The sequence below is a fragment of the Cydia splendana genome, chromosome 3 (genome assembly GCF_910591565.1).
Source record: "Cydia splendana chromosome 3, ilCydSple1.2, whole genome shotgun sequence".
NCBI classification, from domain to species: Eukaryota; Metazoa; Arthropoda; class Insecta; order Lepidoptera; family Tortricidae; genus Cydia; species Cydia splendana.
This window is the reverse complement of record NC_085962.1, coordinates 18,947,711-18,968,672: the sequence shown is the minus strand read 5'-3', so window position 1 is coordinate 18,968,672 and position 20,962 is coordinate 18,947,711. Positions and strand designations below refer to the sequence as shown.

Genomic DNA, 20,962 nt, shown 5'->3' with positions numbered 1-20,962 from the left:
TCGTTAAACGAGCTTCCTGTAACTTTATCACTTTCAAACTTCCACTCAAATTATTGTTTTCAAACTTGATTGTTTGAAAACAATTATTTGAGTGGAAGTTTGAAAAGTGGTTCACCGAAGTATTGCAAATCTCCAATTTTGTATTCCTGTTTAGATAAACACCAGTGGTTTCCCACTTCCGTTAAGCGATATAAAGTTGCGAAATAATCGATGAAACGATCAAAGTAGTAATCGCATGGAATACAATTGATTTTCGTGGGTTGGTTTAGGCGGGCGGCGGCGCGGGCGGAGGCGGGGCGAGGGCGGGCGCGGCAGTGCGCGGCGCGCGCGGGCACCGGTCGCTCGTCCCGCGCCGCCCAGCCAGCCAGCCTGCACCGATAGCTTTACGAGCGGAGCCATCGTCGGCGCCCCGCAGTCGCTAATCGCCCGCACTCACGCGCCGACCAACCCTAATCTTTCACTACGTTCCACCCCACGCCGTGCTTTAAAACTAATTGGACGAAGGAACACACTCGAAACAAGTTCCTAAAGGTTTTAAGAATTTTTTACTTGGAAGTCTAATTCATTGTATTCAAGTGCTAAAGAACTTTTATTACCGGAAGTTTAAAAGGATCTATATACGACGGCGCCACTAACAAGTGGTCTAATACCTGCCTGCGCGCGGAGACTGCACTCGTTGCTCGCGACAGGTGGGTGCAATTATGAACATTACAAATAGCTGTTAATGATCAACACTTGCTTGAAGAACTAAAAATGTTTCCGTCCGGTGTTGCGTGGAAGCTATTCGTTGTAAAAGCTTCCTATATTTGTCATTGATGGATGAGTAGCGGCGAGTGTCGCGACAGCCTTCGCCCGACCCTTCCCTTCCACTTCCAGTCGCGCCCGCTAATGTGTTATCATTCCATTTTCATTTCGCACTCGGAGCTGGAGTTTTGCCCATTCGTCCATTGATCGACGATCGACGTGCCTCGTAAAGTGCTATTTATCCTATAGTTACTTATTTACGAATGACGATCAAAAGAAATGGATTGCCAGGGCCTATAGTTTATTTAAGTTTCATGGATCAACATTGAAGGCTATTTTTGAAGACTGATTCACGTGTGGACTAACCCCCTTAGCATCACTTGGGCCATCACACTACCCCGGGTTTAACCGGTTAAACCGTTAACCCAGTGTCAATTTGTACTGGTAACCATGGGAATTCCAGGTTTAACCGATTAACCCCGGGTTAGTGGGATGGTGCAAGTGGCCCTTATTCATAAACGCACTACAAGCCTCAATTATAGTTAATTGAAGTAATTACAAAGGCATAAGTCAAAATATGTAACAGATTAGGAAAAACGATTTTTAGCTAATTGAGGCTTGTAGTGCGTTTGTGAATAATGGGGATCTAGGCACATTCTTACTAGTATGTATTTAGGGTTCCGTATCCGATGAGTGACAAACGGAATCCTTTTAACGGGTAAAGTATCTTGTCCGTCCCTCCTTTCGTCTGTCTACCAGCTATATCTTAAAAGAACCGTAATAGGACAGTTCAGAATGCTAAAAATTAACACGATACCCCGCCAAAAAGCCGTTTCATACATACCTATTCGTCGTACCTTACTACAGATTGCTAAAATAATAACCCTACCCGTAGTTGCCGGGTAACAATCTTTAAAAAGTCTTAACAAGTCTTAACAAAAAAACTTTGGATACGGGACCCTCAGAGGGCGCATCGGTCACGCACTTGGCCTATTTCACACGAGTAAACACATGATATACAGGCCAATTCGAACGTACACTGACATCAGAACGATATCTAAACGATGTTATTTAGTTATCGTGCATTTCGCTTGTTCTTTTCCGTAAGTACATGTAAATTGTAGCGATCCAAATGTACGACATCTAATTGGTCATTGCGTCTCACCCTTTCATTATGTGAGACGCAATACACATTGGACAGGTGGAATACCTCCCTTAAGGTGGAGGTTCGCGCCGAGACAGAAGACCGCGACCATCACTTGACCATAGGCAACACATAAGCGACAGTTCGCGAGGAGACAGAGACCTCTCGCGTCTCTGTCGCCTGTCTCTGTCTCGCCGCGAACTGTCGCTTATACGTTGCCTATGGTCAAGTGATGGTCGCGGTCTCCGGTCGCGGTCTTCTGTCTCGGTCGCTTGTCTCTGTCGCGGCGCGAACCTCCAGCTTTAGAAATCATTCTGATGTCAGTGTCCGTTCGAATTGGCCTGTGTAAGTAACATCAACAGTGCACCGGGCGCGCCCAGTGTGCCCCGGCGGCGGGCGCCGCCCGTTATTCGCCCGTACCAAATTAAAATGTAATTTTTATGGGACTCGTCTCGGAACTCGTATACAAAGAGTTTTACGACGCTATAACTGGAGCTTTGAACTGCAACGTTTTGTACTCTGAGTTCGTTACTTATATTATATACTTATCATGAGTCAAATATTCCTAACAACCAAATAATTGATTGTAGAAGAGATTGTCTTGATTTGTGTGATTGAGAGAGAGGGATTGTCTGTTAAGACAATCCCTCTTATGATTTATCATTTCTCATGCTCTGAAAGAGTGTCATTGTTGTTCTAAAAGATGGGCAGAAAATGATACGTTTCTGCACTAGAGCATTTTAGGTTCCAAGTACGATTTTATTAATTTTGTTACGATAATCAATTGAAATTTGGGTATAAATGGATTTGTTATACAATTTCCATTCTGATAATTGACTCCCCATTCCATAAATAACGATACTTTTGCCTAAATTGTTAATTGAAAGTACCCTCATTAAATACTATAAAAATGTATACTTAGTCATGTTTTAAAAATAACACATGCATTTTACTTTCCTCGTATTCGAAATGAAAAGTAGAGTGTTTAACTCGGGTGAAAGGCATCATTTCAGCCTCGGACTATTGGCGCTCTCACTGCGTTCGAGCGCCATACTATACCTTGGCATAAATGGGTGCCTTTCATCCCTTGGTTAACAATCTACTATTGATAGCACACGCCATGCAATTGTTACTTATACTTACCTCATAATTTCATAGAAGGTTTTGCGTTTTAAAATAACACTTGCACTGCGTGTGCTATCAAAATCGTTGCAGACTTATCTCGGTCTGATTCTATTCGTAACAGTTAGCAACCTCTTACAATCCTCTGTACCTAAAATTTTGCCTCTTTCTAACAAGAGATGCCATAGAATAGATTAGATTAGATACCTATATACAGGGTGATTCAGGAGACGTGAGCAGGACTAACACTGCGCATATCGTTCATTATAAGCAACTGTTTCGTATCAGTATTAGTGAGGATAACGTTAATTTTCTAGTCGTGTTGAAAACAAAAGTTATTATTTTTTTTACGACATGCATGGTCACCCTAAAATGAGAATACTAAACTACCGATATTCTGTGTCAAATTTAATGTCATTACTGTCATCACGGTCTGGTTACTTTTGAAAACTCGTATCTCACTCAAGTTTGACAGTTTATTTTCTTCGTAATCAAAATGCCATTACGGCTAAAGAGGTTTTATGTTTATTAATTAGGTCCTGTAGGGTGACCATGATTATTGAGAATTAAATTTGCCCTCACCAAAAAGTTAAACAATAGGAAAAAGTGTTGTTGTTTCTCCTAAATACGACGGTGATCGATCAATTATCAGTTACTGAGTGTGCAGGATTAGTCCTGCTCACGTCTCATGAATCATCCTGTATATTTCTTAAAGAAAAAGACACAATATTTTACACAAAAGGATAAAACAAAGGCTTTCAGTAAAATTCGTCAACTTAACATTTACATTAAAAATAGAAAATTCAAAGATAAAAGAATATAAAATAAACTAGTAGTTCGCCCCGAACTGAGAACTCGCGTTTGGCAAAAATTATATAGAGCGATTTTGTTGCACCTACTTACTCGTATAGTGCTACATAAAATAGTAGAAAATAATGGATCAAAAATCGCGTGGATTTATTGCAAGGTCTGTGGTGTCCTTGACTGATAGATTTAAGTCACCATATAGATTAAAATAAACTGCATCTGTGGTAAGCCGAAATATTTCCTGTCAAATGTCAAATACCTATATTATGTTTATTTTTATCTTGCTAATTATTTCAAAATGGTAAATTTAAAAACGATATTATAAAAGTGTAAGCCGAGCACTTTCATTTGATACCAAACTCGACCATACTTTCTTGCAAATAAAATGACCAGAATAGCAAGCCCCCTCACAAACAGCTTTTTGGCCTTCTAAGCTCTTCTAGCTCAATAACCTCTTGACTCTTGATCGATCCTGCTCATAATTGAATGACTAAAATATAATGCCCTCGACTACATGTTTACCCAATTTCATTTAAATTATAACAAATTTACTTTAGTTATTGAGTATCAAACTATCTTCTGACAGTTCAGCTTAAAAACATCGAAATGCCGGGACGTGCCGCTAGCCAGCCGCGTGTTCAAAGTTGAATGTAAGAACTTCGTTCGCTTCGCTCGCTCGTTCGATAAATAAAACAATGTCACAAAAAAGAAAATGTCAATATGTGAGTATTGTGAGTATAGGTACTTACATAACTAGGGCCAACGTAATAGGTATTGTCGAATGTCAACGACAAGAAAACAAAAAATAAGTACTAGTTAAGTTATTTAAATAACTAATCAGATTTTTTTTAATCAAAAATTAAATAAAATATTAACGGACAAGTGACAAATATGCACTACTTTGAAAAAAAAAACTTTCAACTTTGAGTATCCGGGTGAGATACGAGATTTTTTCAAAGTATATAGTCATGAAATGATTATCAACGGTTTGTAAAATTGACAAACCTTATAAAAGTTATGAATAACGATAAGAAATATTTTGCCCACGCCGTTTGACAGCCGAACCAGATGGCGCTGTAAGTCTTGTAGCTTGTAGTAACCTAACCTAACTAACCTTATACACAGAATAAATAATAGTACTAGCACAGAATAATTAATAGTACTACCGTACAGAAAGGAAACATCCTACAAAAACGAAGTTTGACAGCGGTTCAGGGTCGAATCATGCTGTCCCTTTCTAATATATGGCACTATCCCTTTCGGCTATTTAGGGTTGTCAAAAATCAAGTGATTATCTTATCTGTGGTCGTGCACGCAAAAGGAAGTCAAGTGGTGCCAACCCTAATAATTGCTCGGAGCAATCCTGAGCCGAGCGGAGCCGAGTTTGACCGAAGTCAGGAGTTTCGCACCCCTGGTACTAGGTACAGAAGACTCACTCTCTAACAAAACGTGTCTGTTACGATCAGGACAGATATGGCCGCTAGGTGGCGACAGCGCCACGCGCGGCTTATAGCTAGCCACCAAAATTGGTGTGGAACAGATGTACAGTCGCCATCAGATATATCGGAGCGGCCAAGGTGTTCACAATATCTGAACACGCGCTCTAACGCCCTGACAATAGAGGCGTGTTCCGATATTTGTGAGCACCTTGGCCGCTCCGATATATCTGATCGCGACTGTACCTGTAGCAAAGCGGCGAAATCGCGGACCTGCCTTATAGCCGATTTACATTCGCGTGCGAGCCACGAGACACGAGTGTAATCGCGCGAGCCGCGCGCTTGCTGTATACCAGTGGTGGGCAAACTTTCTTCATGAGGGGCCAAAACTTGAAGGATTTTCAGAGGAGGGCCAGATTTACAGCAAAAATGTATTTTTATTATACATATTGCTGGCCATATTATACCTTTTTTAAAATGACCGGCGGCGGGCCAGATAAATCCTTTCGCGGGCCGGACCTGGCCCGCGAGCCGTACTTTGCCCACCGCTGCTGTATACATTTGCGTTCGGCTGTCATTCGGTTACAAACCATAATATACCGTGTCGTTTGTGTTCAATAAATAATAGCTACCGACTGCGCCATGTAATGTTCTTTAATAAAACAATCTTTGTTGTCTTCAATGGTGGTATGATTTATTATAATATAAGCACTTTATATTTAATTAACATTTCAGTTATAAAGAATAGATCCTATCCTCGTAGCTGTCAATAGTGGAAGAGGGCGGGGCTAGATGCGGTGTTGTCAGACTAGTCTTGTTAAGGCAGCGTTACACATATAACTGTTAATGTTCCTTTACACTCTACTACAAAAATCGATTAGCTCGACGAGCTTACGAGCTCTGGCCGAGACACGAGACGAGCCACGAGGCGAGAGTGTAATCATTAGCTCCACGAGCTTACGAGCTCGAGGCGAGAACGAGACGAGCCGCGAGCCGAGTTACGAGCCGCGAATGTAAATTTATAGTATTAGCATTTGACAACCAGAATGACCGCATTAATGTACAGCGAGCTGTAAAAGTACATACCCGCCACTAATGCACTTTACCTATGCATGAATTCCATTTATTTATTTAACTTTTTGAATAACTGCCACACGGCCACGGCTATAACATTTAAGTTAGCAAGCAGCATAGTTTGCGACCCAACAGAAAGTTTAAGTCGATTTAATCCTATTTATTTAAAAATTCTATTTGTTACACAATAGTTTTATTATAACCACAGACAAGACATCCTCCAGACTGAGCATAGTAGCTCTACACCCTCTGCCACAAACAAAGTGTCTTTGTGTGACGTCCGTGTCTTTGAACGGACCAATCACGGCACGGGACCTCGCTCACCTCGTCCCCCGCAACCCCGTATTTTTGGCAGCATCGGTTTCATGAAATAATTGCTCTAAACTCCGTCTAGAGGATTCCTAGTCTATGATTATAACAGTTATTTCAGAAGTCGAATTTGCGTGTGCAAGAGTGTGCAAGCCATTTCATGCTATCCCTAATAGTGACAGACTCCAAAATCTCCAAAAGTAGTTTATTTATAAAAAAATCTGCCAAGAACATGTCGGGCCATGCTCGGTGTAGGGTTCCGTCGTATTCACCTACCATTCGGCCAGAATAGGCTAAACGGGGGCTATAGTAAGTATCCTGTAAAGTTTTACAAGCATATGGAGTACCTTCGCAGCGCGTTGTAGGTAAATACGTCTTTTTACTAAGAAAACATGACAATTTGCGATAACTCAAAAACTGGACAAGTGCGAGTCGGACTCACCCACCGAGGGTCCAGTACAAACAAAGATAATTTGAAATACAGGAATATTGTCAAAGTAAATTATGTAGTCAGTACATTTACTGCCATCTTTTGACACAAATGATTAACAGTTTTAGAACGCCATTTGTCTTTGATCCTTATTTTTTCACTGATATGTGTTAAATTTGTACAATGTCAAAAAGTATCGCCATCTATTCGAGAGTAGGCCAAATGTATGGCGCCGTCGCTTGAAAAGATGGCACAATACGATTACGCGGATTATGAGAGAAGGCCGTTCCTCCTGAGGCTTTAGGCTGCCAAAGAAAAGCAAACCAAAAATAAATAAGAAATAAGCAGTTTTGAATTATTTACAATATTATTGGTGGTAATTGTTATAACTGTTCCATATTTTAGGTATCTACGGTCAAACGGTCTCTGAAAAACCGGACAAGTGCGAGTCGGACTCGCCCACCGAGGGTTCCGTACTTTTTAGTATTTGCTGTTATAGCGGCAACAGAAATACATCATCTGTCAATCATCAACTGTCTAGCTATCACGGTTCGTGAGATAAAGCCTGGTGACAGACGGACGGACGGACGGACGGACAGCAGAGTCTTAGTAATAGGGTCCCGTTTTACCCTTTGGGTACGGTCCCCTAAAAACGCATTTAATTGATTTGTAAGACCGAAGTGATCCCATAAGTTTTGTAAGGAACACTAAAAAGAAGATACAATTAGACGATCTTGACCTTTGTATGATACGTAAGAAAATACATTAATTTTATACGGTAAATAAGAAATATCTACAACAAAAAACGTCGATGGTCGATTCAAGGACGAAGTAAAAATAAAACTCGACAAATTCTTTTTCTTTTTAATTCCAATTCTTAATTAGTAAATGCAATGCCAGAAAAATCCCCATAAGCATCAATAATTACTTACCAAGGTCTCCGACCATGACCAAAAATTTTGCGAATTGTAAATTTGTAAATTAAAAAGTTTCGATTGCCGTTTTCTATAAACGATTGTTACCCTGCTAGTAACCCCTTGGGATAAAACGAAATAAACGCTAAGATTTTTTGAAGTGAAAACTTCTTTAGCCTTTAGCGGCGCTGAGCACTTTTTGTGATGGGGAAAAAATGTTAAACTCGCGATAGGTAAGATTCGTAAGACACACGTGACCTGATCGAAAAACTGTTACAATGTCATTGAGTTTTTCTTTATTGATTTAAATGCCATCTAGTGAGTTTCCCTCTAACTGGTGCTAATATAACTCGAGTACTAACAGTGATGTGCTTTCAAGTAATGCGACGAAATAACGCTAGATGGCGTTAACCTCAATTATACATAGTGCTGCAGACATTTTGCACTAGTCATTGAGTTTTCACTTCTGCCGGCACTCCCGGAGTGCAACCCATTTTTTTTTGTTTATTATAAGACATTCATACATCCAGACATTCATTTCATACAAATAAACATTAATTTATATACTTGAAAAGTGTTCCGGTACCTATACGGTTACCATCAGTTTGTCACTGACGTAAACGCCGTCGAGAACGTAATTTACTTTCTATACATCCCGTTTGCACTAATATGCGAGTGCGAGCGAGATGTATAGAAAGTAAATTACGTTCTCGACGGCGTTTATGTCAGTGACAAACTGATGGTAACCGTACTAGTATGAACTTTAGTTTTTAGGGTTCCGTACCCAAAGGGTAAAACGGGACCCTATTACTAAGACTTCGCTGTCCGTCCGTCCGTCTGTCACCAGGCTGTATCTCACGAACCGTGATAGCTAGACAGTTGAAATTTTCACAGATGATGTATTTCTGTTGCCGCTATAACAACAAATACTAAAAACAGAATAAAATAAAGATTTAAATGGGGCTCCCATACAACAAACGTGATTTTTGACCAAAGTTAAGCAACGTCGGGAGTGGTCAGTATTTGGATGGGTGACCGTTTTTTTTTTGCTTTTTTTTGTTTTTTTTTTTGCATTATGGTACGGAACCCTTCGTGCGCGAGTCCGACTCGCACTTGCCCGGTTTTTCAATGATAATCTGTAAACCTGTGATAATTCGGAGCACATTCTAGGGTTCTCTGATATCGATAAAAAAGATGTCGATATATAAGACTTTATGACATAACGTAAATTTCACTTTTGTATTTACCTACTCTTAGCAATAAATGAAGATGGAGTAATATTTAAGAAATAAAAAATATCTATATAAAATGATTAGAATGAAACATTTAGTGCCAATGTGGAAATACTGACCTGGATCAAAAATAAAATAAATTCTTCGAAAAAACACCTTTTCACCTCAGCAGCTCGAACAAGGGTACTTTACTTCTGCAAAATCGCATTTTGCTCACTGAGTGAGACAAAATGACATTCAAGTGACCTTTATAGTCAAATGTCATTTCAACATGCGGGGTCTAATACAAGTTCGAAATACTTGGGTTCTATTAGCTCTGTCCCTTTCACACTGTTAGCAAAAAGAAACAGACAAAAAAAAGTTCAAACGATATTCAACGGTATATTGACGGTTTATAATATACCCCCGAAAAACTTCAGAACGCATCGTTCCAAACCACGCAGGAGTATGAATTTTTAATAATTAATTATACAATAATTAATTATTAAAAATAAAGTTTAAGATTTGATAAAAACTGATAAAAATACTATATTTTAGGTATTTTATTGTACAATTAAAATAATGAACTCATAAAATACACAGATTATCACGCAAAATTAATCATTTAGCTTTTAAGAATTTCTAGTAAAGTTGACAAATAATATGTATCCGCATTTCGGACCGTATCTTACAAAGTTTATTTTTTTACAAAAAAAAGTTGTCGATTGAAGTGTCAGTTAATGTCCGTTATTTCCATATACTTTTACTGAAATTTATTATTACTTTTTGTTTTTGTGTTCGATTGCGGTAATTAAACTTAATTGTTTGTATATCTTAAGAAAATATGAGTGCATAGGTATTAAGTGATGAAGAAGGATTACATTTTTCAAGTTGTCTAATAGGTACGTTCTCACTGCTCCGGTGAAAAATTTTGTGTACCACACGAGATCAAAGTTATTTACATCTCGTGCGCTTTTGAGTCCCTTACGACCCTTACTACGCTCAAGATTCTAGATTAGATTCACGAGCGTAGCGACGGGAATCTATTATAGAATCTTTTAAAATAAGCACTCGAAGAAATATCAAACTTTGATCTCTTGTTGTACTTACAAATAACTATTTTAGAATTTAAGAAGCGGTATATAAAGCGATTTTGTATAAATATATTTATTTTGTGAACATTTATGTTGGCATCGATATATTTAACTGTCGATAAAATATTTGGCTACGTCACTTTAGTATAAATAAGTGCCCCGAGTTATCCCAGGTTTCATAATCTGTCGTTTCATTTAATAGATTCAACGATAAACACAAAATAGTAGGAAATCCCAGCTCCCCCTTAGTCGGGGTTAGGGGGGATAGGAATTGAGTGAGATGGGACAATTGCTAGAATTGACACTAGGTATATTACAATAGCTTGACTTCTCAAGAGAATATAGTATTTACGTAACAATGTGATAACTCTGGCCTAAAAATACAATCTCACCGTACAATCCCTCCTCACCCCATTCATAACCCAACTGCCGTCGTGGGTCAATTTTCAAATAGGCATTTTTTGCTGTCCAACGGCTATAACTTGAAGTACATAGGACTAAAAGACTGGGTATGTATATATTTTCATCCAATGTATTGTGAACATTTAATATAATGTACAACTGTACCTTAAATATTATTTGTTTCTGACAAAATCGCATTTGATGTTCCAAAAACGGCGAAATCTGCCATTTTTTGCGTGTCCCAGTGGCGGCACACATCCAATAAAAAAATCATAACTTTGGATTTAGGCAACGTATTCTGAATAACTTTATATTTTTATAAAGAGCATTTTCTAGAGAATGGATTTAATAATTTCGATAATTTTATGCGTTATTTAATAAAATAAGGGAAGCCTTTTTATCGTTGTCCCGCGCGGCACTTGTTTTGTTATGACTTAAAGATACCCCCCAAAATTTTCTTTGTCTATTAAATAACGGTTAAATTAAATTTACGACGCAATAGTGCGATTAGTTGGGCGTCGATCAACATCGAATGTGGACATGGAAGCAGTTTTATCTATATAAAAACAGGCAAGAATCTCTTGCGATATATTTTGGTACAACTACAATGACATTTGTATGGACGCTTAATATGTTGGTATACAATCGAAATAAAAATGTGTATTTTACAATAACAGTTACAAATACAGTGTTATAATATATCGTAAAATAAATAGTGTCCGACCGAAGGTTCGGTTTCGGTTTCGGTTTCGGCCAGTTTCGGCCAAAAAATCATGTTTCGGCTGTAGTTTCGGTTTCTGCCAAAAAACGGCCGAACCTTTCGGCCGGGCCGAAACTTACGAAATGGTACTTCGGACAAAGACCAAAAGTTGGGGAATAAGTAGGACAACAATATTAATACATACCTACATATACTGATTCATGTATAGGTACAGAAATTAATTGGTTTATTATAAAACACAATTCCACTAATGAGAGCGCCACTGGACGTTCGACGCAGTCTTAAGAGGCTGTCAATACCTATAACGCGCACACTGTCTAATTGTATCGGAGTGAATGAGATAGCACTATCGCACATAGCCGTTGGCCGAAAATCAGCTCGGCCCGAGTCGAACGATGTCTTTTTCGCTCTTATTCACTCACTTATTCAGTCATTTTTCTATCTATCTCTAATGGCAAATTTTGAGCGAGGCTAAAGGCTACGCTCAACTAATAGTGCCGCAAAGTTGATTTTCTCAATAATTAATATTTTGCGAAGCTGAACAGCTGACTATTGATTATAACGAAGAAAAAACCCTTAAAAGTGTCCCCAGTACAGTTTTTCATACGAATGCTCGACCTTAGCCTCACTTTTTACCTCAATTTACCATTGGTTTGTGTTCCACATGTCAGTTCAGTGTCCTCTACTTCAGCTTAGCCTTTGGCCTCGCTGCGCCATGCTCGGCCTGCGGTCTCGCTTTTTAATACAATGGACATTGGTTGGAGTCTGTGCTTAACTACTTATCCTGAAGACTGAAGCACGGCTTTGACTTCGCATGAAAGTTCGCCTCACTGGGGCACTTCGAACATTTAGGCCCAGGTGAAGATCGGTACCCGGCCTTGCGATATTGTTAACAAAAAATTTCGCGCTCGCTGCGCTCGCGTTTTTGGTTGACCCTGTATCTACATGTTAGCTTGACTGGTGAATAAATAGACCAAGACAATTCTGCAATTATTTTGATACAGTGCTACTAGTGCAAATGTTATTTATACGTCGTAATTTCATAGAAGTTTTGACGTTTAAAGTAACACTTGCACTGCATGGATTATCAAAATCGTTGCAGAATTATCTTGGTCTAACTCTAGTAATTTTATTTAAAAAACCGCTTAAGTAACATCAATTTCAAGGACATTGGGTGTTGACAGCCCCATAATATGTGTGTAAAAGCGGTTTTATGACATTTTTTCAACGATTTTAACAAGTCTACAAAAGTTTCGGTTTCGGTTTCGGCCGAAACTAGAGCCAAAGCCGAACATTCGGTTTCGGTTTCGGTTTCGGCAAAAAAACATGTTTCGGTCGGACACTAAAAATAAATAAGTGAATCGGTTATATTGTGTAGGAAATATCGCACAAAAATATTATAGGCAACATTTGTATGGCGACATTTGTACGGCTATTTTGACCATATAAATGTCGATTGTGGTATACAAATGTCGATATACTGCCATACAAATGTCGAAAAGGTGCCATACAAATGTTGTCAGGGTCTTACAAATGCCACAAAAACAATAAATAGTGCCATAAAATGTTGATACTGCCATACAATGTCGAAAAAATGCTATATACATGTCAAAAACGTCTTACAAATGGCTAAATAGTTCCATACAAATGTCGATATTTAAACGTCCATATCTAGCTAACTATAAAAAGTAGAGTGGTGCCTCGTACAGTATATTTTTTGTTGTTAAAAACCCTTTCTAAAGCGATGATTATAAATCTGATTATCCAAAAATAAAAAATTGCCATACAAATGTCGAAAAAACACCCTCTTCAAAAATCCCTACTCACCCCATTTTACAGTAGTTTACCACGAAATGGTCCCGCCTCAGCGTAATGCTAACCCAAAAGTCCGTTCCGCCGAGACCTTCACTGGCACGTGCGAGATCCATCCCCGGTCCTGTGCGCTCTCTTGGCGATAATGTCGGGACTCGCCGGTCTTAAGTCGTACGCCCAACCAACCTTCGCGAACAACTCGATTAAAGCAGTCGAATAATTAAAATAATTAAATCCAAACTCAGAATTTCGATAATCGGATGGGAAAGCGTGGTGATAGTTGTGATGTCCCTCTCCAAAGAGGAGCATGTACAGGAAGGTGTTCTCGACGGGCGTGTAGGTGGTGTCGTAGGGCTTGCGGTCGCCGGCGTGCGCCAGGCTGTTGACGCTGAAGATGACGTGCAAGCCGAGGAGGGCGGTCAGCAGGTGCACGTGGTGCGCGTGGCTCCACGACTCGCCCCAGCACCATACTGGTATTACGACTGGCAGCATGAACCCTATCAGAGTATTGAGGAGATAATAGTATCTGAAACAATCAATTATAAAAAATCAAAGCTATGGATAACGATCAAAACATATTAAACAATAACATCCATGCAGAGTTGGACCAACCTAACTTTGCATGGTATTTGCTAAGTATGTCATGTCATTAATTAATGTCATATTTCTATGAAATTCGGTGCAAAGTTCGCTTAGATGGACTTTATATGTATCATCGAGTAGTAAAAGTAATTGCTATTATCTATGTAGAGTCTTCTCTACGCATACATTATTACTACACATCCTTGAATCAACAGAAGTAGAACTCCAACTAGACCAAGAAAAGTCTGCAGCGAATTTGATAGCCCACGTAGTGCAACTGTTATTTTAAACGTCAAATATCTATAAAATTATGACGTACTTATAAAAAAAACTTGCACTGCGTGGGCTATCAAAATCGCTGCAGACTTGTTTTGGTCTAAATCTAGGAATTAAAGGGTATGATTGTTATCCATATTATCAAAAAAATTAAATATCTTGTTAAGTAACAAAGTTAGTTTTGCCTGTATTTTACATATAATTCTACTGTAATTACTAATTAAGCATCAGAATCTTTAGTAAACGTGGAGTTAATCCGACCTTGTATGAGCCCGGACGCCCGGCGTTTGACGGAAGCCATGACACCTGTTCTAACGCTGTAGGTCCATCGGAAATTAGCTGCGTGCAGTTGGATTGAGCTAGACTCAGACTCTATAGACCGACCGCTTAAATGAGTCCTCGCCTGCGCGGTACGGGGGCGACGGGGTAGGACGACTAAGGGTGGCGGGGAAGGTGCGGGCGCCGCGCCGTACGCCTGCCGCCCGCACCTTCTTCTTCTTTTTTTTTTTTCTTATAGAGCTTTAAGTGTTGTTGAAAATAGGAAGACACTACACCTCTGAGTAGCCTTAGGACACCAACAAAATTAGACAAAAGATCTTACTTCTTTTGAAACCGCAACACCGGATTTTCTTCTAGATCCGCCATGTCTAACGTTTTCCCCCTCCTGAGGACCTCGGGATGTTTGTCAACCAGCAGCCAGCCGATGTGGGAGAAGAACAGGCCGCGTCGCGCGCAGTACGGGTCCGCGTCCGTGTCCACGTACTTGTGGTGCAACCTGGACCAAATTAGGCATTCCCTTCATGTGTGAGAGATATGAGTGAGAAAGAGCGTGCGATGAGATCATAATAGCGATAGGGATTGCAATCCGGTCCGGCGGATCCGGTAATCCGGCCGGATCCGGCACTTTTTAGGAGCTACCGGATCCGGTTGAAATCACCGGATCCGGACCGGATCCGGGAAAATAGAAAAAAAGACCACATGCAGCACCCACTGCGCGTTTTAGGTGAGATAAAGGCGACGGATAGAAGAAAGAAGTTAAACAGAATAAAGAACGAATGAAAATATCCAAAGTTTAGTAAAATAAGAAGATATTTAATATGACGATGATTGAGAACAGAAGAGGATTTCCTCTTCTTTCATGTTGGTGGCACGAATCGGCACGATACGGCGATTACTTAAATAATTAGAATTAAAAATTTAAGGCTGGAGATACCATGGAAGGCATTTGTAACGACCGGTCTGGCCTAGTGAGTAGTGACCGAATCAGTGACCCTGCCTATGAAGCCGATGGTCCTGGGTTTGAATACCGGTAAGGGCATTTATTTGTGTGATGATCACAGATATTTGTTCCTGAGTTATGGGTGTATTCTACGTATATAAGCATGTATTTATCAATATACTATATGTATATATATCGTCGCCTAGTAGTACTACCTACCTAGAGCTAGCTAGTACCCATATTACAAGCTTTGCTTGGTTTGGGGCTACGAGTAAGTCGATCTGTATAAAATTGTCCCCAAATATTTATTCATGAATTATTTATTTATTTGTGATTTAGGCTATAAAACTATTTTCACGGGTAAAAAATGAAAGCAAGATAATATTGGAGCGCATTTCATACAATTTTGGTTAAAAGTAAAATATCTTGTTACTAGAATGGATGTCAGCGTTAAAAATAATTCCATCAAAGAACAGCAGTTACGAAAACTTGTCCTTTCGAGAGGTTCCATTTCCCATAATTATCCCATTAACAGGCTTTGGAATCTAATCAAATTTATAATTTTATTGTAAACGTATAAACTTGAGCAGAATGTGAATGATTAAATATAATAAAATTAATTAATGACTTAGATTTTTAATTATATTTTTAAATTGAGATTGACTATGTGACGCTTTTTAATATTTAGTTTTATTTTATTGTTAAAAAGTTATTTCTTATTAACTTCAAATTGTTGTTTTATGAATACATTTGTAAAAATACCCTTTGTTTCTCATATAACGCATAAAACTTGAAAAATATGTCATTTAATTAACTTTAATATCCTTATACCTAACCGGATCCGGTCCGGCCGGATCCGGCCGGATTGAGGCCAAAATCCGGCCGGATCCGGCCGGATTGAAAATTAATCCGGTTTGCAATCCCTAAATAGCGATCATTAGGCTTAGCACAGGAGCGCCGCGACAGTATCTCGCCCGCGAGAGAGACTACCCGACCTTTTCTAACTACATATTAATTAGAGAGACATAGATATATTATTAATTATAGATTGGGATACTTATTAAAATACAAAGAAGGTCCGATGTACGTGGCGCGCCGCACGCGGTCCAAAGCCAGGCGACTTCTACTTTCTCATACTAAAAGTGTCAGGCGTAGCCCGACGTACGTGACACGCTGTACACTTACCAAATTCGATATACCAGGCAGTCTATCTCGCGGGCGATTACCGCACAAAACAATATAAAACATTCTTAGGCCATAGAAAAATGTTAAAACTAGACTTAACAAGAATATGCCTAAAATACTTTTATAATCACATTCATTTGGATAATGTAGAGTGGAACACAACCTGTGATCCCTCGCCCAGCTGTGCGCGGAGAGCTGGCACGCCAGGGTCTGCGCCAGCATGAGCAGCACCTGCAGCGGCGGCGTGGCCTTGAACGAGCGGTGCGACCACAGCCGGTGCGCGCCCGCCGTGATGCCGAACCCTCCCGCCATGTACATAAACACGTCTGGAAACAGTACACAATGTACACATTCATGATGAATAAGTTTTTCTTTCTGTGCTTTTCTTCCAACAGGCAACTATTTAATACTTATCTGATTATCTCTATTTAATACTATACTCCTGTGTTCATCATCAGCAGCTCGATAGTACCATGAATGTAAAAGGACCCCGGGCCCGGGCCTAGAGTACCTATGGAAAATGTGGCTTCAGTTAAATGCCCTGGGATTTTGTCACCTTATAGATTTCCGTGCCCTGAACAAGGCGCTATCACCAGCACGCAAACCTGACCCCCACGAGGTAGTCGAGGGATCGCACTACGTGTACTCTCGCGTCTCTGCTGTGGCCGACATATTTAGTAAACTAATCTAGTATAATACGTACTGAACACTATAGTGGCCCAGTGGGCAGAGAACGCCAGGTACAGCCCGTACAGCGCGCCGAGGTGCCAGTACACGAACTTGAGCACCACGAGGTACCGCACGGTGTACTTCCACGGCTCCGCTGTGGACCTCGGCAGCTCCGCTGTGGGGGCCACTGGCGCCCACGGTTCGGCAAGCTCTGCCTCGTCTACTAGTGGCACCTTTTTTTTGAGAGGCGCCATTTCTATATTAAATGGTATGGTATGTTAGTGTTAGGTATATGATATTGATAAGCTTTCTTGGTTTATTAAATGTTTAATTTTTGGTATAAGGGCCCACTGTGTCGAAATGGAGTTTCTTTCGATCAATGCTCGGTCTGTTGATTGTGCATGCTTGATCTATCGCTGGGTCGGAATAGATAGGTAATAACTTTATGTTCAAACACATAAAAATAACTAGGTATTTAGTAGAGATGCAACGGATAGTTGTTTGGCTGGATACCGGATACCGGATATTCGGCCTGACCATCGGCCGAATATTCGGTATCCGGCCGCCGAATATTGGGCCTGCGGAACTTTACCTACATTTCGGTTTTTCAGGTGCGTATTACGCAGGTTTTGTCCGTTTTCGTAGTTAACGTTCGCGCGGACTCATTTCTGGGTTCAAAATGAGTGCGCGTGCAAGTGAGTGGAACGTTTAAATTGTTTTACAATAATAAACGGGTACGATTATGGCCGTGACTGTTTCTTAGATTCAATTTGTTTAGTCCGAAATCAAGCAATGTTACTATCCGGTATCCGGCCGGATAGTAGGTCACTTTCCGGTATCCGGCCGGATATAAAACAATGGCCGGATACCGGATAGTAACCGAATATCCGGTGCATCTCTAGTATTTAGTCGATAATCAGTCGTACGGACCCTAAACGAAAGAACAATCGATTATCGATGGTTAAATGATGGACTGATCGACGACGGTAGTAGTAGGAGATCCCACATATATGGTCGACCTTCACCAATCTGTCTGACGGATGAAACTATGAAAATATGAAAGAAAACATGTTACAGAACATAAATAAATAGGGTTGCCTAAATAAATATGGTCAAGGCTATATTTAATAAATTTTTGCAAAAAATGTTTTTCGTCAAATTTCACCGATTTGTCTGACGAACTAAATAAGTTTCAATGGAAAATATACAACTTAAACAACATAAATAAACAAGGTTGGTTGCCTATCTTTTTCCGGTCACTATTATTATGTGGTTGCCGTGTTTAAAGAGGTGATTTTATATCGATAATTACACTCATCTGTCTGACGCTTGAATGATACATCAAAATGATGGTAATTTTGTTGCAAATACAATGGTATAGGGCAGCGGTCGGCAACCTTTTAGCAGCCAAGGGCCACATAGTAGTTAACGAAGATGACGCGGGCCGCACTTTGGTAATATTTGTGACTTTAGCAGACATTGTCGTTCGTCAGTATTACATACAAAATAGCCAGGGAGGCTCGCGGGCCGCAAGCGAGAGGTTGGCGGGCCGCATGTGGCCCGTGGGCCGCTGGTTGCCGACCGCTGGTATAGGGTTACCTGCGGAAATCCGGATATAAATAGGGGTTGCCAGGCTTTTAAATAAAATCAGAAGGGAAGACTTTTAACGATAACTCATAAACGGCTTAACTGATCAAGTTTGTTTTAATTTTATTTGAATGAGATTTTTAGACACTATTTTCATGATTTTTTTTATATTTTTTGAACCGATGGTTCAAAAGTTAGAAGGAAAAACCTTTTTTTTTTCTTTCTAAACGATTATTTCCGAAATGATTCACTTTATCAAAAAATATTGTTTAATGACCCCTACTTATTTTGAATGGCCTATCCAACGACACCCCACACTATAAGGTTGAAACGATAAAAAAATTGTCACACACATTTTGTTTCTTTCGAAGCGATTATTTCCGAAAATATTCACTTTATAAAAAAATGTTCTTCTAAAACCCCTATTCATTTTGAAAGACCTATCCAACGACATCCAACACTATAGGGTAGACATGAAAAAAAATCTTACATACAGTTTGTTTTTTTTCGAGGCGATTATTTCCTAAAATATTCACTTTATCAAAAAATTTTTTGTAAAAGCCGTATTTATTTCAAAAGACCTATCCAACGACTATACTATACTAGACTATACTATGGGATTGAAGCGAAAAAAAATGGTGATATGAGTTTTAAAATGAATAAGGTTCTTCAAAAATTTTTTTTTGATAAAGTGAATATTTTAGAAAAAATAATCGCTTCGAAATAAACAAAATGTATGTGAGGATTTTTTTTAGTTTCAGCCCTATGGTGTGGGATGTCGTTGGATAGGTCTTTCAAAATGAATAGGGGTTTTAGAAGAACATTTTTTGATAAAGTGAATATTTTTGGAAATAATCGCTTTGAAAGAAACAAAATGTGTGTGACAATTTCTTTATCGTTTCAACCTTAGAGTATGCGGTGTCGTTGGATAGACCATTCAAAATAAATAGGGGTCTATAAACAACATTTTTTGGTTTAGGTATTTTTTTTTTCATGTCTACCCTATAGTGTTGGATGTCGTTGGATAGACTGAAATAAATGTCATATACTAAGAAAAAGTGACCAAGGCCTCCAGTGCCCCAGGCTGGAATCGAACCAGCGTCCTCTGCTATCGCGGCAGGTGCCTGAACCACTCGGCCACCGGGCCACAGCGACATTAGTCAAATTTTCCAAGTATATGCACTTCCTACTGAAGGCTTGTGGCGCCCCCTGGCCATCTCTAAGGTAGAACAGTATGGTTCGAACCTTCTATCTGGATCATTCTCATGATGATACCGAGCTAGCGAGAGAGATGGCGCTGCCAATCAATACTATGAAGTATTTGAACAAATTAAATTATTTTTCAGAAAATATTTTAATTTGTTTTTATCAAGTAGAAACACTACTATATAAATTATAAACTGAAATAAATGTCATATACTAAGAAAAAGTGACCAAGGCCTCCAGTGCCCCAGGCTGGAATCGAACCAGCGTCCTCTGCTATCGCGGCAGGTGCCTGAACCACTCGGCCACCGGGCCACAGCGACATTAGTCAAATTTTCCAAGTATATGCACTTCCTACTGAAGGCTTGTGGCGCCCCCTGGCCATCTCTAAGGTAGAACAGTATGGTTCGAACCTTCTATCTGGATCATTCTCATGATGATACCGAGCTAGCGAGAGAGATGGCGCTGCCAATCAATACTTACCACCTGCCGCCTTAGGCACCTGCCGCGATAGCAGAGGACGCTGGTTCGATTCCAGCCTGGGGCACTGGAGGCCTTGGTCACTTTTTCTTAGTATATGACATTTATTTCAGTTTATAATTTATATAGTAGTGTTTCTACTTGATAAAAACAAATTAAAATATTTTCTGAAAAATAATTTAATTTGTTCAAATACTTCATAGTATTGATTGGCAGCGCCATCTCTCTCGCTAGCTCGGTATCATCATGAGAATGATCCAGATAGAAGGTTCGAACCATACTGTTCTACCTTAGAGATGGCCAGGGGGCGCCACAAGCCTTCAGTAGGAAGTGCATATACTTGGAAAATTTGACTAATGTCGCTGTGGCCCGGTGGCCGAGTGGTTCAGGCACCTGCCGCGATAGCAGAGGACGCTGGTTCGATTCCAGCCTGGGGCACTGGAGGCCTTGGTCACTTTTTCTTAGTATATGACATTTATTTCAGTTTATAATTTATATAGTAGTGTTTCTACTTGATAAAAACAAATTAAAATATTTTCTG

At 39.7% G+C, this 20,962-nt stretch overlaps 3 protein-coding genes across 4 annotated transcripts in view; 1 reads left to right on the top strand and 2 right to left on the bottom strand.

The window, feature by feature from the left end:
- The first annotated feature begins 283 nt into the window (after positions 1-283).
- Positions 284-20,962, top strand: part of LOC134806777 (transient receptor potential-gamma protein) — a 61,295-nt gene continuing 40,616 nt past the window's right edge. For both annotated transcript variants that reach the window (XM_063780113.1, XM_063780112.1), the window contains exon 1: positions 284-689. The gene's annotated coding sequence lies outside the window, so the exon portion shown is untranslated. The remainder of the gene's footprint in view (positions 690-20,962) is intronic.
- Positions 13,314-13,712, bottom strand: LOC134806740 (acyl-CoA Delta(11) desaturase-like). Its single transcript, XM_063780060.1, has one exon. It carries the CDS (start codon positions 13,710-13,712, stop codon positions 13,314-13,316), a length of 399 nt encoding a protein of 132 aa, XP_063636130.1.
- On the bottom strand, positions 14,673-17,262 carry LOC134806300 (acyl-CoA Delta(11) desaturase-like). The gene is made up of 3 exons (XM_063779520.1): positions 17,186-17,262; positions 16,646-16,808; positions 14,673-14,853 (listed from the first exon to the last, which is right to left on the bottom strand). The coding sequence occupies exons 2-3, from the start codon at positions 16,798-16,800 to the stop codon at positions 14,676-14,678; spliced, it is 333 nt and encodes a 110-aa protein (XP_063635590.1). The 5' UTR covers positions 16,801-16,808; positions 17,186-17,262; the 3' UTR covers positions 14,673-14,675.